Source organism: Muscardinus avellanarius (genome assembly GCF_963383645.1).
Source record: "Muscardinus avellanarius genome assembly, chromosome: 3".
Classification (NCBI taxonomy): Eukaryota; Metazoa; Chordata; class Mammalia; order Rodentia; family Gliridae; genus Muscardinus; species Muscardinus avellanarius.
In genome coordinates this window covers 58,331,101-58,349,701 of record NC_137788.1, presented here as the reverse complement: position 1 = coordinate 58,349,701, position 18,601 = coordinate 58,331,101, and the positions used below count along the sequence as shown (strand labels likewise).

The window sequence follows — 18,601 nt, the reverse complement described above, 5'->3', positions numbered from 1 at the left end:
TACTCAACCTGCAGCAACCAAGAGTACTGTATTTGTTCAATTTCCCAGGTAAGTTACTTAAGAAAGAAAAATAAGACCTGAGTGCAGTGGCACATCCTATAGCTACTTGAGAAGCTGAGGCAGGAGGATCACTTGAGCCCATGAGTTTGAGTAGTTTTTGGCTATCAAAAATTTGACATGCATGTATAAAAATTTGACTAGGAATATGGTTAACTGTTCCTTTTCCCTATTTTTTCCATTTTCCAAAAGAGCATGCACCACCAAGCCTGGCTCATAGTCCAGGTTTTCAATCTTGGCATTGACATTTTCACTTGATGATTCTGAGTAGCGTGTGTGTGTCGGGGGGCTGTCCTGTGTATTGTAGATTGCTTAATAGCATTGTTTAATCTTGTCTTATCACAAAACCAGTGTTTACAATTTAGCACATAGTCTAAGAAACAATAAAGCAAACGCATAGCTGAAAAATCACGTAAGGAAGTAAGATGTTTTTCATTTGCCCAGCATCCCTTTAGAAATTAAATCCTAGCCAGACATGGTGATGGTGGTGCAGCACGCTTGTAATCCCAGCATTTGGGAGGTTGATACAGGAGGATAGTGGTTCATGGACAGCTTCAGTTACTACTTCGTGAGGCCCTTTGCAACTCAGTGAAAGCCTATTTCAAAATAAAAAATAAAATACAGCTGGGGGCATAGCTCGGAGGTAGAAAGCCCTTGGGTTCCGTCCCCAGTACCGCAATTAAAAAAAAAAAAAAAAAAAAAAAAGAAATTAAATCCTTTCCCTTACGGTCCAGATGGGGTTGACACTACCCAAGGGTCTCAGGAATAGATAAATGAGCAATGACAAAGGCAAGCCAGAGAAGTCACTCTTCTCTGCTCATAGTGATTTCTTCTGGCCAGACACATGACTCAAGGTGAGTCACTAGGGATTCTTTCTCTCTAGGACTTTTGCTGGAGTACCAGAGGATAAAGAAACCCTCAGTTTTGCTGGTTCTCATTCTATAAGGACTGTGTAATAAGAGCTTCCAATAGCCATCTTAGCCTGTCTGACAATAAACCAGAGAGGGACTGTTGATATCCTAAGAGCCCCTGAATCCAATTATATTTGAAGCTAGGTCAGCACAGATTTCCAGTAGAGCAACTCAATATATTTTATTTGGTTAAGCTAAATGAACTAGGTGGTTGTCACCTGCAAACAAAAGGGTATGTCAACTGATGCTGTGAACTATTTAATAAAATCTAAATATGATGGATAAATTATCACTTGACTATTTACAACCACCTACTATGCACTCACCATGTACCAAGCACTATGAGGCTAATTGTTACTAAAAAATATAGCATGTAAACTTAAAAAAGGTCTACAACTAAAAGCTTTTATTGGCCGGGTGTGGTGGCGCACGCTTGTAATCCCCGCGCTTGGGAGGCGGAGACAGGAGGATCGCGCAGGTTTGAAGCCAGCCGCGCGCGCTGGCTTAGGAGACTCTGTTTCCAAAAATGAAAATGTAAAAATAGGTCTGGGAGTGTAGCCCGGAGGTAGAAGGGCTTCCAGGAACCCCAGTACCACAAAAAAAAAAAAAAAAAAAAAGCTGTTATTGTAATTTTATAGATGAGGAGAAAAGAAAGTAATGCAATTAAGGACAGATGCCTAGATACTGATCCATGTTTACTGATTTTATTAGCAGTATTGTTAACACAATTCTGCACCCAATTATTAATTCAGGCAACAATTAAGTGCCTCCATGGCAAGAATAAACTAGTTAGTAATAAGGATGAATAAACAAAGGCTTAAAATAGAGTTGGCCTTCTTTATTTGTAGGTTCCACTTGTGTGGATTCGGCCAAGAGTGGATTGAAAATATTCAGGAAAAAAAAAAAAAAAAACCAACCCTACACCACTGTACTGAACATGTACAGACTTTTCCTTCTTGTTATTCCATAATACTGTTATTATGCTGTTATTCCCTAACACTAGAGGGCAGAAAGAAAAATCTGTTAATGTCCCTTCAGGATACTCAGATGAAAAGGCTTTCTACTAATGAAAAGAAGAATTCTGATCCATTCATCAAGTAACCCCCACAATAAAGATACCAGGACATCTTGGTCAGAGGGGCACTTTTATTAAAATGTTTATGCTTAGCCGGGCGTGGTGGTGCACGCTTGTAATCCCCGCACTTAGGAGGCTGAGACAGGAGGATCGCGCAGGTTCGAAGCCAGACTCAGCTACTTAGTGAGGCTCTAAGCAACTTAGTGAGACCCTGTTTCCAAATAAAATATAAAATGGGTCTGGGAGTATAGCCCAGAGGTAGAAAGCCTCTGGGTTCCACCCCCAGTACCACACACACACACACACACACACACACACACACACATACACACACACAAAGTTTATGCTTACCAAACTGATGAAAAATATCTTGCATTTTTTTCTGCAAGAAGCACTAATTAGCACTCTATTTTTGAAAAGTTATTTCTAACATTCTAGTTTACATAAAAATTTGACAAGTTTGGATTATGTACATAAGATACCATAAATGAAGTTGAATTCTGCGTATCCTGACAAGTCTCAATGTCCGGAACTTCAAAATAGAGGAAAGGCCCTATACCAGTGACTCCTCCAAAGAAACGTCACTTCTCTAAGTCTAGTTTGATCTTTCTTATATAATTTAACATGCTTAAATTCTCAAGATAGAAAACCTGACTGTCTCTGACATACTGCTTGTCCTGATAGGTGGTCATATTTAAACTTATTATGAAATATGTTTTTGGAGGGAATACTAAAAAGAAAAGAAACAGCCAGGCGTGGTGGCGCACGCTTGTAATCACCGCACTTGGGAGGTGGAGACAGGAGGACCATGCAGGTTTGAAGCTACCTCACTGGCTTAAGAGACCCTGTTTCCAAAGAAAAGTATAAAATAGGTCTGATAGTGTAGCCTGGAGGTAGAAGGGCTTCCAGGAACCCCAGTACCACCAAAAAAAGAAAAGAAAAGAAGCAACAAAATACTTCTCAACTCCAAAGACCTCTGTATATGTAAAGGTGAAATGTGAAAAACTAAAAGATGCCTAGCTTTGAATGATGTCTCACTGCACATAAAAGTTGGCTGGGCATGGTGACATGCGCGCTTGTAATCCCCGTGCGCTTGGGAGGTGGAGACAGGAGGATTGTGCAGGTTCGAAGCCAGCCTTGCTGCCTTAAGAGACCCCGTTTCCAAATAAAAATATAAAATAGGTCTGGGAGTGTAGCCCAGAGGTAGAAGGGTTTCCAGGAACCCCAGTACCACCACCAAATAAATAATAAATAATAAATAAATATACAGGTTGAGCCAGGCATAGTGGCGCATGCTTGTAATCTTAGCATTCAGGAATCTGAGCCTGAAGGATCGTGGTTCAAGGACAGCCCCCTGGGTTCCATCCCCAGTACCGCAAAAAATAAATAAATAAATAAATAAATAAAGTAAAAATAAACAAATATACAAGTTGGCCAGGTGTGGTGGCACATGCTTGTAATCCCAGCACTTGAAGCTGAGCCATGTGGATTTTAGGTTTGTGAATAACCTCAGCTACTTAGTGAGGTCCTCCACAACTTAGTGAGACCCTGTTTCAAATTAAAAGAATAAAACATAGGGCTGGGGATATCACTCAGAAGTAGAATGTCCCAGGTATTCCATCCCTAGTACCTCATTAAAAAAAAAAGTTGCATTCTCACATCATTAAAAAAACTTTTTTTAAACTGGGGATTGAATCTAGAGGTGTTTTACCTCCAAGCTATGCTCCCAGCCCAATTTTTTTTTAAATTCTTTATTTGGAAACAGGGTATAACTAGGTTTCTGACGGCCTTGCTATGTCACAGCCAACGCTGACTTTGAACCTGTGATCCTCCTGCCTCAGCCTTCCAAGTACTAGGATTACAAGTGTGTACCACCATGCCCAGCTTCTCAAATCATTTTAAAAACAATTACTGAAGTATTTCTTTCTAGCAATATTAAAAGTTTCAGAAGTAACTAGGCTTTTTATTATCATTTACAATTTGTTCAAAAATCTATTACTGACATAAAATAACCTGTGCTTAAAAACTAAATTATAAAGATTAAAGAAGATAAAAGTTCAGAGCATTTAAAAGATGAAAAATAATAAAAAGAAAATGTTTTAACTTGGTTAAAAAAAAAAGCAGACAGGGTGTGGTGTCCCACATTTGTAATCCCAACATTTGGGAGGCCGAGACAGGAGGATCGTGGTTCACCATAGCCTCAGATACTTAGTGAGGCCCTCTGCAACTTAGTGAGACCCTGTTTTAAAATAAAGAATAAAATATAGGACTGAGGTATAGCTTGGAGGTAGAATGCCCCTGGGTTCCACCCTCAGTACCACACACACACACACACACACACACACACACACACACACACAAAAGCATTGCTGTATATGGACAAAATTGAAAAAATAGTAACAGTTATTAAAGATACAATGTTGAGTTCTTTCATAAACCAATGAGGTTATTTAGTAGGCTGTCATGTTCTTGTTATATTTTACATATAAAGCAACAGTTCTCTAGAAAGCAACAGTTCAACATTGCTTCAATGGCATAAGTTTAGCTATGTAACTTTACTAACTCACCTTTTTCATTTTCTTTGTATCTACAAATGCCAACTGGAATCTCTGCTTGAAACATGGAGCCCACCATAATTTCCTATTTTAAAAATAACACAAAACATTAATAAGCTCTAGTAGCAGATTTGCATATACATTTTCTAGCTTCATCTTGGGTAAACTCTCCCTGGTTTCTCTGTCAGAAAATACAGATACAACCAATTAACTACCTCAGAGTAGTATTGTGAGGGTGAATGAGTTAATAATAGAAAAGAGCTTGGATATGATTGGATGACTGTATTAGTAATAATAATGGGGAGAAACGCAATGTAGACAGTGAATATATACTTCATGATATGGAGACAAATGATAGTGAATTCTGGTCATTCAGTTAATCTGGCAATTTCTGAAACATAGAAGGTTAAATTTAAGTATTTGCAGAGTATCTACATTGAAGACAGTAGTCTTAAAACATGGTCTTTTTCATCAGTTGTTAGAAATGCCAAGTGTTCAGGTACCATCCCATTTCTATTGAAGCAGAAACTCTGGCAATAGGACTATTTAACACTTCCTAGGTGGTTAACGTACACTTAAGTCTGAGAAATAGAGTTAAGGTAAAGGTAAGAAAAAATAAAAACAAAAACAAAGGGGTTGTAAGAAATTTAGTAGAAACCAAATGGATCAGACTCCAAACCAAATCAGTGAGCAAGGTAGTCCCTGCTTCAACAAAAATTTGAAAAGTATTCCCCTAAAAAGCCAGAATTCAATCTTATTAGAGGAAATCTGATAATCAAATCTATATGGCCAAACCAAATTAGGTGAAACTGGTTGTTTAGAAATCCAACTGAAAATTACCACTAGTAAGATTTCATGGGGACTAAGATTATATGAAACCTCTATTGTCTGGTGGCTCAATGACTAGAACAAATTTACTGACATTTTCAAAATGAGGATTTGGGCAAGAAAAGTACAAAATCATGGTCTAGGAAGTTCAGTTAACTCAGGATAGGAAAAGTTCTTCTTTCCTGTTACCTCACTGATGTTTTAGGATTTCATCTTACCTATTATAATTTTAAAGACAAAGAAATGTATGTAATGAATGTACTTATGTAACAAGTTACTATTGTATCTGTTTAAGAAAAACCAGTCTATCCTCATGATCTATTTCCTAAAAATTATCCCATACAACAAATTTTCTCTACAATTACATACGAATTTTCTTTGTGTCTTCCACTCTAAAGAGTTCTCTAATGTTACTCCCTGTGTTTCTTTTAACTTTACACACCTACCCAAGAATAGTCAAGTTATCAACTCTGACTGGATGCTTCTAATATTATCAATGCTTAGATCCATTCCACACCAATCTAACCATATATGAACCGGTATTTAAAATTCTCCAAGTGATTGTAACATAAACTCAGGGCAGAGAAGTTCTGGACTAGCATAAAGATGTAATTTCCTACTGAGTTCAGAATACTTCTTTTCACCTTTTAATTTGTTCTGTATATGAAAGAGAAGAAAAAGTATTGAAGCTCATTATGTACCAACCAGGTATTTTATATGTAATTTTTATGTAATCTTCATCAAGTCTCATTAAGACTGACACTGTTATTTCCAAATTACACATGAGGAGACAAACTTCAAAAGAATTAATATCCTCAGAAATATACAATTAATTATTATTTCCATTTAGTTTCTATAAAATATTTTCATTTTATATGTCTTCAAAAACCCTAAAATTATCTACTACAACAAAATCATACTAAAAAAAAAATACAGATCGACTGTAGTTTTATTTTTTCCCCCTGAGGAAGAAACCAATACTCCACCCACCAATAATCTCCCTCCTCTAAGTTTTTGTTCTTCATTAAAAAAATACTATTAATCAAATATATTTTGTTGGGTACTCCAAATGCAAAACACTAAATGAACACTGAAGAAGAAGATACATAAATTTGAATTTCTGGGCGTGGTGATGCATGCTTATAACCCCAGCATTTGGAAGGCTGAGAAAGGAGGATCATGGTTCTTGGACACCTTCAGCTACTACTTAGTGAGGCACTTTGCAACTTGATAGTGAGACATTGCTTCAAAATAAAGAATAAAAAATAGGGCTGGGGGTATAGCTTGGAGGTAGAATGCCCCTGGGTTCCATCCCAGTATAAAAAAAAATGCATTGAAAAATACTTGCTCAATAAGTTATGATATCAATAGTAAGCAATTTTTTAATCCTTTTGTCTTCAGTTTCTCTCAAATTAGTTAAAATATATGGTACACTGGTAATTGTCACCATTCTAGCCTGGTTATGTCTCTCTTTTCTAATATCTAATCTCTTTTCTAATACATCTTTTTTGTATCATTCAATGTAATAATAATGAATATTTAGGTTATATGAAGTCTTCTAAGTGATGCCCCTTCATTCCTAAAGCAAAAAAAAAAAAAAAAAAAAAAAAAAGCTTGTGGAGAAGTTATGTAAACAATGTGACTTTAAGTTACTTTTTGAATATAGCAGACAATTATGCTTCCCCAACAATTCAAACTCAGTCACCACTTATTAAATATCATCTGGCTTCTATAACTTTGCTAGGAGACACAATGCATGTACATGAGAAACATACCTTTGGAAACCCATAATTAGGTCATTTTTGGCTGAAGCCTAGAATCCTTAAGTGGCATAATCTAAGTACATCCAAATATTTTTCCTAATGGAAACTTTGAGTATGAGGTTTTTTCCTGTATTTTAAGTGAGAGGGTCAGTTACTTTTTTTTTTTTTTAAGTTTGCTTAATGCATCCTAAACCAGACAACTTTGAACCATCTTTAAACAAAAGAAAACCTAACCAAAAACATGGAAAAAAAAATCAGAAGTATTAACAAATTAAATAATTTAAAAATCCCGACTTGTCCACTCAATTTGGTGTCTCGGTTATTTTGCTTTCAAAGCAATTATTTGTGCACTAAATTTAGAATCAGCCCCAGAAAGATAAAGAAAGACCTCAATGATTTTTTTTTCTCTTAAAGATGACATATCTGTGGCCGGGAGTGGTGGTGCACGCTTATAATACCCATACTTGGGAGGCTGAGATAGGAGAATTGCAGGAGGATTGCATAGGTTGGAAGCCAAGCTCAGCTACTTAGTGAAACTCTCTTTCCAAATAAAATAGAAGAGGTAGAAAGCCTCTGGGTTCCACCCCAGTACCACCAAAAACAAACAAAAAAGAGATTATATCTGGAGATTATCTTTCAATAAATGTTATTTCCTCTATAAATTATTTTTTACCAGGCTGGTTCAATATACGAAAATCAATCCATGTAATTCATCATATAAACAGAATCAAAGACAAAAATCACACGATCATCTCAATAGATGCTGAAAAAGCATTTGATAAAATTCAACATCCATTTATGATAGAAATACTGCAGAGAATTGGAATAGAAGGAACATATCTCAACATTATTAAGGCAATCTACAATAAGCCCACTGCCAACATCATATTAAATGGGGAAAAACTTCAAAAATTCCCCCTAAAAACTGGAAAGAGACAAGGATGTCCATTATCACCACTTCTCTTTAATATAGTACTAGAGACTCTAGCCAGAGCAATAAGGCAAGAAAAGGAAATCAAAGTAGTACAAATAGGAAATGAAGAACTCAGGCTTTCACTATTTGCAGATGACATGATACTATATTTAGAAAACCCAAAAAACTCAACCAAAAGGCTTATAGAACTGATCAACAAATTTAGCAGAGTATCTGGATACAAAATCAATCTTAAAAAATCAGAAGCATTCCTGTACACCAACCATCAATCCACTGAAAAAGAAATTCAGAAAACACTTCCACTCAGGATCTCCCACAAGAAAATAAAATACCTAGGAATAAACTTGACCAAGGAGGTAAAAGATCTCTACAAAGAAAATTATAAAACAATGTAAAAAGAAATCAAAGAAGATCTTAGAAGATGGAAGGATCTTCCATGTTCATGGATTGGCAGAATAAATATCATTAAAATGGACAGCCTCCCAAAAGTGATCTACAGATTTAATGCAATGCCCATTAAACTACCAAGATCATTCCTCACAGACATAGAAAAATCAGTCCTTAAATTTATCTGGAATAACAAAAAGCCCAGAATAGCCAAGGTAGTTCTCAGCAACAAAAACCACGCAGAAGGAATCACAATACCTGACTTTAAACTATACTACAAAGCCATTGTAATAAAAACAGCATGGTACTGGCAAAAGAACAGATATATAGACCAATGGAACAGAATAGAAGACCCAGAAACAAGTCCACACACTTTCAGCCAATTGATTTTTGACAAAGGGGCCAAAAACATACACTGGAAAAAAGATAGCCTCTTCAACAAATGGTGTTGGCAAAACTGGTTAACCATATGCAGAAAATTGGAAATTAATCCCACTTTCTCACCCTGTACAAAAGTCAACTCAAGATGGATCAAAGACTTGGAAATTAAACCAGAGACCTTGAAGCTCCTTTAAGAGGGCATAGGTTCAACACTGCAACACATGGGCACAGATAAACATTTTCTCAACAAGACCCCCAAAGGCACAAAAAATTAAAAGGAGAATCAATCAATAAATGGGATTGCATGAAACTGAAGAGCTTCTGTTCAGCAAAGGAAACTATCAAGAACCTCAATCGAGAGCCAATAGAATGGGAGAAGATTTTTGCCACCTACACCACCGTTAGAGGACTAATATCTAGAATATACAGAGAACTCAAGAAACTCAACACTCAAGAACTCAAGAAACTCAATTAAAAAAAAAGAAAACAAAGCATCCAATAACAAAATGGGCAAACGAACTAAACAGACACTTCACAAAAGAAGAAATTCAAATGGCCAATAAATACATGAAAAAATGCTCAACATCACTGGCAATCAGAGAGAGTTTTGCAAATCAAAACTACCCTGAGATTTCACCTAACTCCAACTAGAATGGCAATCATTCAAAACACAAACGACAACAGATGCTGGCGAGGATGTGGAGAAGTGGGAACTTTAAGACATTGTTGGTGGGATTGCAAATTAGTGCAACCACTTTGGAAAACAGTATGGAGAATCCTCAGAAGAATGGGAACAAATCTACCATTTGATCCAGCAATGCCACTTCTGGGTATCTACCCAAAAGATAGGAAGGCAAACTACCAAACTAATGCATGTATATCTATATTCATAGCTGCCCAATTCACCACAGCCAAACTATGGAACCAGCCAAGATGTCCATCAAGAGATGAATGGATTACAAAACTGTGGGATATGTACACAATGGAATTTTACTCAGCCATTAAAAAAAAAAAAACTCAGTTACATCATTTTCAGGAAAATGGATGGAACTGGACGACATTATGCTAAGTGAGATTAGTCAGTCACAAAAAATAAGAAAGCAGATGCTTTCCCTAATATGTGAGAGTTAGGGAGAAATGGGTCATAGGAGGAACTCTAGATGAAAAAGGAAATCCTATAGAGGAGCAAACAAGACAACCTAAAGGAGGAGAAAGGAGGAGGGAAGAGGAAAATCTCTAAAACACACAATGTGCTTAAACATATCAAAGTCAATCACTAAGCCAAGCAAGGGAAGGAGGGACGGGGAGGGAATGGGGTGGGAATTGGGTAGGGGTTAAGTCAGCGATGTGTACATGTCTGTCACAAAAGTTTTTTACCCCAATATGATGTTTGAATATGATGCACCAATAAAAAAATTTAAAAAAAAGAAAAAAAAAAGTAAAGCCACAAAAGTACATTAAAACTTTTTGGAAAATTAAAAAAAATTATTTTTTTTTACCAAGTCTACATAATATTTGATAAGATTTTCTGAAGCGGTCAATTCCTTTGCAACAACTTAAAATTTAAATCTGGGCCAGGCATGGTAGCGCATGTTTGTAATCCTAGTGCTTGGGATGCTGAGACAGGAGGATCGCACAGGTTCGAAGCCAGTCTCAGCTACTTAGTGAGGCTCTCAGCAACTTAGTGAGACCCTGTTTCCAAATAAAAAATATAAAATAGGTCTAAAAATATAGCCTAGAGGTAGAAAAGCTCCTGGATTCCACCCCCAGTACCACACACACACACACACACACACACACACACACACACACACACACAAAATCAATATAACGGTCTGATTAATAAGATGCTGGCTATACAGTTTTATTAAAAAAAAACTGTCATTTGATTCATTTTAGAAATTAACTTATTTGTGCTCACTCAGCAGCATATATACCAAAACTAGAATGATACAGAGAAGATTAGCATGGCCCTGTGCAAGGATGACACACAAATTCGTGAAGCAGTCCATATTTTTTAGGAACTCTAGATGAAGGAGTTCTATGAATCAGCAAGTAAGGAGACCTAACTGAGGGGAGAGGATGGGAGGGGGAAGAGGGAAATTCTCTAATGCACATAATGTACTTTAACAAACATACCAATGTCAATCATCATGCGAAACATAAGGAGGGAATGGGGTGGGAATTAGGGTAAGGTCTATGGGTGATGTATGCCTCCACTATCTTGTAATTCATTATGATGTATGGCTATAATGCACCAATAAAGAAATTAACTTATTTGTATATGGTTATAGAGGAAGCCATCTCTTTATAGAATAGTCTTATTAGTTATAAGTCTCAATAAATTCAATTATTCTGAGTTTTCCTTTTATAAGGTAATGTAGAATAGAATTGCAATCTAAACTATCAAAATTTACTTAACAAATATCAAAGCCTCCACAGTTGTTTTCTAAACTATATATACATTAAAAAAGACACATGTGCCAGGCATGGTGGTACATGCCTGTAATCTTAGCACTTGGGAGGTTTGAGACCAGCCTCAGCAACCTAGAGAGATTCTATTTCAAAACAAAAAATAAAAAGGGCTAGGGGTGTAGGTCTGAAATATCCCTGGATTTAATTCTCATTAAAGACATGTGATACTTGTTATAGAAATTTTGTTTTCTAATATTGGTTTGACTACTGACTTGCTCAACATAATCCAACTCTTCCTATACTCTTATTTCATTTTATAAAAAGATAAATATCTCTCACCTAAGGGGAAATTGAAATATTTATCAATAATTGTTTAGGTGACAAAAAACTACATCAAATTTATCAATAGACATAATTAGTAAAAAAAAAAAAAGCTATGCTTAAACTTTTTATATTAATTTGTCTAAGTTTTGAAAAAATATGGCTCTGCCTACCTTTTTCCAATCTTCTGATGGAATATAATCTTCATCTTCTTCAGATTCTTCTTCTATTTCACTATCTAGAATAAATAGGACAATAATATTATAGAAAAATTTGCTTATTTTAATTCTATAAGTGTAAATTATTTTTGCATTTGGCATCAAATATTTAGATATGCTAAAAGGCATAGGCTAAGTTAGGCCATGATGCTTTTAATCAAATAATACCATCACTAAAAGAAATAAATCAATTAACAACAAATAATAAACAAACAACAAAAAACAAACCTCTTAGGATGACTGCATTCTCAGAAAATGATTTCCTATATAAATGCAAGAAAAACTGATTTAAAGTCAAAATGATCTGCTTCTGATCCTAATTCTGTTACCAACAGCCTGGCCACAGAATAAATTATATGGTATCAATTTTTTCACTTAGAGTCTGGACAAAACAATGGTATACAAACAGTGTTCCTTGGAAGCTGGAGAATTCTGTAGCACTACTTTAGGAGAATGCAAAAAGTGCAAAAAGGATTATGTTTGTAAGACCTCAATTCTTACTAATCTCCATTTTACTGAAATCAGGCAAGCTTTTGTTTGTTTACACTTGGCATGGAAAATATAGAAACTATTAGAAAATATAGAAACTATTAGATTGTCGGAATCTTCTCAAATCTAAAATGGCATACAACATTCAAAAAGACACTCAGAATGCTTCCCAATTGTTACAGACATTCATCACAGTACCTTAAAAAAGGCTAAGAGACAAAGAAAAGTAGCAAATAAAAAGAAAAAGACTGTAAGAAATAAAAGGAGCGCACACAAAGCTACTGTAGTATATTCATTGACAAAGGGGCTTTGGTATTGCTAACTAATAACCTGTAACAAATCCCATTTACTTTTGAATGAAATTTCAGAATAAATGAATTCAAGCAGAGTAATGAAAAATATATTAGAATTTTAATATATAAAATAGCAAATGTGTTCTAACTATAGCAATAATACCACATACTTGTATCAAAATATTTACATCGACGTGGGCGGATTATTTCCTGGGCATCTTGAGAAGCAACAGATTGTGATGGATCATCATTGGAAGACTGAGTTTCATCCTCCTGACCTGATGAATCTTTTATATTTTCTTCCTATGGAGTAATAAGTTATATTTATTTAAGCAGTGTTCAAATTTTGTTGTAAACCCAATTAAAGAGCCAGGCATGGTGGCATGTCTGTAATCCCAGTATTTGGATGATCACAGGTAAAATAGCCAGTGCATGGTAATTTAGCAAAACTGTTTCAAAATAAAATAAACTGGGCATGGGGAAGCATGCTTGTAATCTTAGTACGTGGGAGGCTGAGACAGGAGGATCACAGGTTTGTGTGCAGCCTCAGCAACTTGGCAAGATGCTATTTCAAAATTAAAAAATTAATGAAATTAAATAGGGCCGGGAGGATAGCTCAGAGGTAGAAAGCTTCTGTATTCAATCCCCAGTACACAACACAAACACACACACACACACACACACACACACACACACACACACTCAACAAAAGCAAAAGAAAAAGAGAAAAAAGGGCTATGATATGGCTCAGTGGTAGAATACCTGTGGGTTCAATATCCATTACAATGAAAATAAATAAATAAAACTAGTTGACTAAAATAAACACACTAAATGCAACACACTGTTCTGGGTTGGCTCTTGGGATAGAGATAAAAAAAAAAATTGGTGAAATTCAGTCTGTAGTTAGTTAATAATATTGTACTTCATAGGTTTTATAAAGATAATATGGTTACCTAAGACGTTAAAAGAGAAAATTGAGTAAGAAGAAACAAAAGAAAAATGAATACAGGTTGCTAATTAGCTTTTATTGTTTAAAAGCATTAACATTTTTAAAAACTTTTCTGTGAACTACTTAGGAAAAGCACTATAAAGAAATCTGGACCAACACAGATCAAACTGTTACCTCTAAGGGATAAATTACAGGGATTTCTAATTATGTATTTCAATAATATCTTTTTTTATTTAATCTAGTACAATACTTAATTTATAAATTACATTTAAGGCTGGTCCTATGTGTGGTTTCAATCATTCACTAGGGGTCTTAGCACATCTATCTTCCACAGATAAAAGGGAACCACTGTATATATAAAACCTTACTTTATTTTCCCCACTACAGCCACTGTTGTCGTCATTATCTGCATCTTCATCATCTTCACCCTCCTCCTCCTCCTCTTCTTCTTCCTCATCTTCTTCAGGAAGTCGAACAGTACTATCATAACCATAAAGGCTGAGAAGTTCATGAATTGGCATGTCGCCTTCCTAAATAGACCAAAAAAAGGTCAATTTCTGAAATCAGTGATTTCATATTTCTAAGCTAAAATTCACAAATCTAGGTAGGTGGGCATCACGACGGTTCATGAATATAATCCCACTACTTGGGAGGCTGAAACAGGAGGATCTCAGGTTCATGGCCACCCTCAGCAAGGTAGTGAGGCCCTCTTTCAAAATAATAAAATAAGCTGGGAGTGTAGCAGCATGAAGGCTAAATGCCCCTTGGCTCCATCCCCAGTACCTCAAAAAAATTAAAAATTTCAAGTATAATAATAAATGAAACTGGTTCTAAAACTATTTTTTCTGTATCAACTCAGTATATGTACAATAACCGCCAGTATTTATGTACCGATTATTACTAAGACTACCATACCTAATTTGGGAGAACAGAACAATTAGAAAATACAAGCACTATAAACTAAGTTAATAAACTCTGAAAGGAGATGAAATTCAAAGCCCAGCCGAGACAGTGGAAAAGAGTGATGATGTACAGGAATGATGCTGGATTATATTAGCCACACATTCTTTTCCATGGTTACCTCTTTTTACATATAAAATCCTTCTGTAATTCTTATTATTTCTGTTAAACACTGTTTACATTATCTCCTATTCATGAATGAAGAAACAAAGTCAGATGTTTCCTTTAGAATTACACAAATTACATGTTGTAGGGCTGGATTTGAGCGATTTAACTCCAAAAGCCCATATTGTTATTAGTGTAAGCATGGTGCCTCTGCCAGGGACCTTCCATAATCCCCCCAAGAAACAAGCCCTCTTGTGGATGAAATAAATATCCCATAGAATGAAATGAAATCAGATTTGTACAGAAGGTACCAGTGAAATCAGTAATTAAGTAATGTAAAACATCAGGAAAACATAACAAACTTTTAATTTTAAAAGTTTAACCCAAATCACCTGACCCCCCCACACACCCCCACCCACATAAACACATTCTCTGAAAAAAAAAGGAAGGTTAGTTCAGAACCTAGAAAAATGGTACTTAAGAAGACATATTTCCTACTTTCTAGCATTCTATGCCTTATTTATAAATAGAAGTCTAGCCTATGTGTTAAACACACTGTTACAGTGGGGATGTGTATATCAGATTAAACAATATAATCTGAGGACACTATAATTTAGATTTCAAAAAGCAATCCCTTTCACTAGGAATCCATGAGCAAGAATATAATGATTATGTGAAAATTTCTTACAGTAATAAAGTGCATGTGATTCTATTTCACAGTATAAATGAATATTTTAGTAGAAACCAATTTTTGAACCAGTTTCTGAAAGAAACCAATTCTTATGGAACAATGTCTTGGAGAAGCTACCCCAAGGGCTGGTAATAAACCATATCCGACAGGGTTTTGCCACTACTGTGAACAACCAGCTGACCTTCCTAACTGACAACTCTTACACTGTGATTTTCATAGTATACCACACAGTGCTCAAAGTGTTCAGGAAGCTGGACTATGCAGATATGGGCCATATCCCAAGGATCTAGTATAAGACACTGAAATTTGGGAATCAGAAGTCTGTACTTACATGAAATAGTATTTCAAAACCAAGTGATAGAAGCAAAGAAGAAAACAATACAGAAAAGGCTAGCTTTAAACACAGTAAGAAATAGCTACCACAAAGTATCTCCTGTATATGCCAGGCATTTGTGATATATGCTTTGATCTTACTCTTTCCCTCTAAGAATGAAAGCAGAAGGAGGCTGAGACAGAAGGACAGTCAAGTTCAAGTCCTACCTCAGCAATTTACAAAGACCCTGCTTCAAAACAACAACAACAACAACAACAAAAACAACAACGAGCTGGGGATGTAGCTTAGAGTTTAAATAAATGCCCCTGGGTTCAACTACCAGTACAAAATATAAAAATAAAAAATAAAGAAAGCAAGCAGTGCCAGAACATTACACAATCTAATTCATATTTAAAAGTACCTGACAGGAATGTTTGGTACCTTTATATACAAGTAAGAAAAACAAAGAGAAACATTGTGCACTGATAAAGCCTTAGCTATAATACCTATATCTCATAGTTCTAGCTCACCTGACTTTTCTTAAACTCATCCTGTAACCCACTTTAGCTAAACAGGTTCAGCAACTAAGTTACTACTATCAATAAAAGCCACTAATGTCACTAGTGTGAGTAAGAGACAAACCAAAAATAATTACTGCAGCAACTTGCCACTTTTACAAAGGCATTAATGATTCAGGGTTCATATTTAGCTCATGCTCAAAACTATCCTAACATGCTACTACTATTACATCTAATTTTTACTTTTATTTAATTAGAAACAGGGTTTCGCTATGTTGCCCTGGCTGGCCTCAAAGTCAACATCCTCCTGCCTTAGCCTCTCTAGTATCTAGGAGTGTGTGGCACCATGCCCAGCTACCTCTAATTTTTAAAATTGAGTTAACTAATATTTTGAGAGACCACACAGCTACTGAAGTGACAGTGCTCTATTTTAAACTGTTGCATGTGCGTGTGTGTGTGTGTGTGGGGGTACTGGAGATATCTCACTAAGTTGCTAAGGTTGGCAGCGAACCTGCCATCCCCATGTCTCAGCCTCCCAAGTACTGGGATTAGAAGTATGAGCCACCATGTCTGGCTTGAATTCATCTTCCGATTAGACTATGGCACTCAAATCACTGTAAAAAAAAAAAAAAAAAAAAAGTAAAGCCCATCTTGGTGGCGCACATTTGTAATCCCAGTACTTAAGAGGCTGAAACAGGAGAATCGCAAGCAGTGAGACTCTCAGAAACCTAGTGAGACCCCATTTTCAGATAAATAAAATCAGGCTAGGAGCCTGGCTTGGAGGTAGACTGCTTCTAGGTTCAATCCCTAGTATCATTAAAAAAAAAAAAAGAAAGAAAAGAAAAAAGGTAGATTATCAATCAAATAAATGCCCTTAGCCTCTCTACTCTTGGTCTGTCTCATTCAAGGACATAAAAATTACCTTGAAGGCTTATTCAAACATGGTACTAAGCCTCATTGTAGTCTCTCTAACCTAGTAGAACTTATATGAGGTCTGATAATCTTCATTTTTAAAAGGTTCCAGGTAATGGCCAGGCGTGGTGGCACATGCTTGTAATTCCTGCACTTGGGAGGCGGAGACAAGGAGGATCACGCATTGCTGGCTTAAGAGACCCTGTTTCCAAATAAAATATAAAATAGGTCTGGGAGTGCAGCCTGAGAAGGGTTCCATCCCCAGTACCACAAAAAAAAAAAAAAAAAAAAAAAAAAAAAAAGTCCCAGATAATATGACTGTACTACTATAGTACCACCTTGGAACCACTAATCTCAGGTATAGTATAAGGGACCAGCAAATTATCCTGCCCAATGGTTGGTAATAAAGCTTAAATACTATCACACTGAACAGAGAAATTCTACTATAAGTAAAGTAGAATCTAGTTTGAATCCATAGTTAAGATTTTTCTCTCTGATACACAGATGAGAAATGTGATTCACTTTATAAAAATTAATTTTTCTAAGAAAAATTCAGCAATTCCTCCAATATTGACTAAGCAAAGAACAGAGTGAAAAGTGGCCTCATCATAGTGTATTTGAACTGTTTGAATTAGAAAAAACAGTAATAAAACTGGCACAGATGGAGAAAAGCCATTCAAGTTAAAGGAAATGACAAATACATAAATATAGAAAAAAGAACGAATAATTAGGTCACCTTGATTGGAGCAGAATGCTATATACAGTAACTAAAATAAAAAATATAATTTTATATTATTATTATTATTATTATTATTATTATTTTGGTGGTACTGAGGATGGAACCCAGGGACTTTCTATCCCTGGGCTACACTCCCAGAATTATTTTCTATTTTATTTGAAAGAGGGTCTCACCAAGCTGCTGAGGGCCTCACTAAGTAGCTAAGGCTGGCTTCGAACTTGCACGATCCTCCTGTCTCAGTCTCCCAAGTACTGGGATTACAAGCATGCACCACCACACCCGGCTAGAAATATAATTTTAAAAGCTATTTATTACTGAAGGGTTAGTTATAGATTGTTTAAAGATGGAGTTAAATTTTTCACCTAATTTATCTGGTTATCTAGTAACTAAAAATAATTATTCTCTACTTTTTTAAGGCATCTTTTTTTGTTACTCTTAAAAATTCTTATTTTTTTAGCAGTTGTATGGTGGTGTACACTTGTAATCCCAGCATTTGGGAGGCTAAGACTGGAGGATCACAGTTCGCGGACAGCCTCAGCTACTTAGTAAGGTACTCCGCAACTCAGTGAGACCCTATTTCAAAATAAAGAAAAAAAAAAAAAAAAGGACAGGGGGTGTGTAGCTCAGAAGTCGAATGCCTTTGGGTTCCATCCCCAGACCCACACCAAAAAAAACTTATATTTTGCTCATTTCACTAATCATCAGAGAAATGTAAATCAAAACCATAGTGAGATATCATCTCACCCTTTTTTAGAATGGCTACTATCATCAAAAAAGGAATTCTTAT

At 35.8% G+C, this 18,601-nt stretch overlaps 1 protein-coding gene across 3 annotated transcripts in view; it reads right to left on the bottom strand.

Annotated features, from left to right (window-relative positions):
- Positions 1-18,601, bottom strand: part of MIER1 (MIER1 transcriptional regulator) — a gene marked incomplete at both ends in the record, with an annotated part of 68,018 nt that overhangs the window by 18,954 nt on the left and 30,463 nt on the right. For all 3 annotated transcript variants that reach the window (XM_080693389.1, XM_080693390.1, XM_080693391.1), the window contains 4 exons: positions 4,611-4,683; positions 11,801-11,865; positions 12,798-12,930; positions 13,945-14,106. In XM_080693389.1, the coding sequence (XP_080549515.1) occupies positions 4,611-4,683; positions 11,801-11,865; positions 12,798-12,930; positions 13,945-14,106 (433 nt within the window). The remainder of the gene's footprint in view (positions 1-4,610; positions 4,684-11,800; positions 11,866-12,797; positions 12,931-13,944; positions 14,107-18,601) is intronic.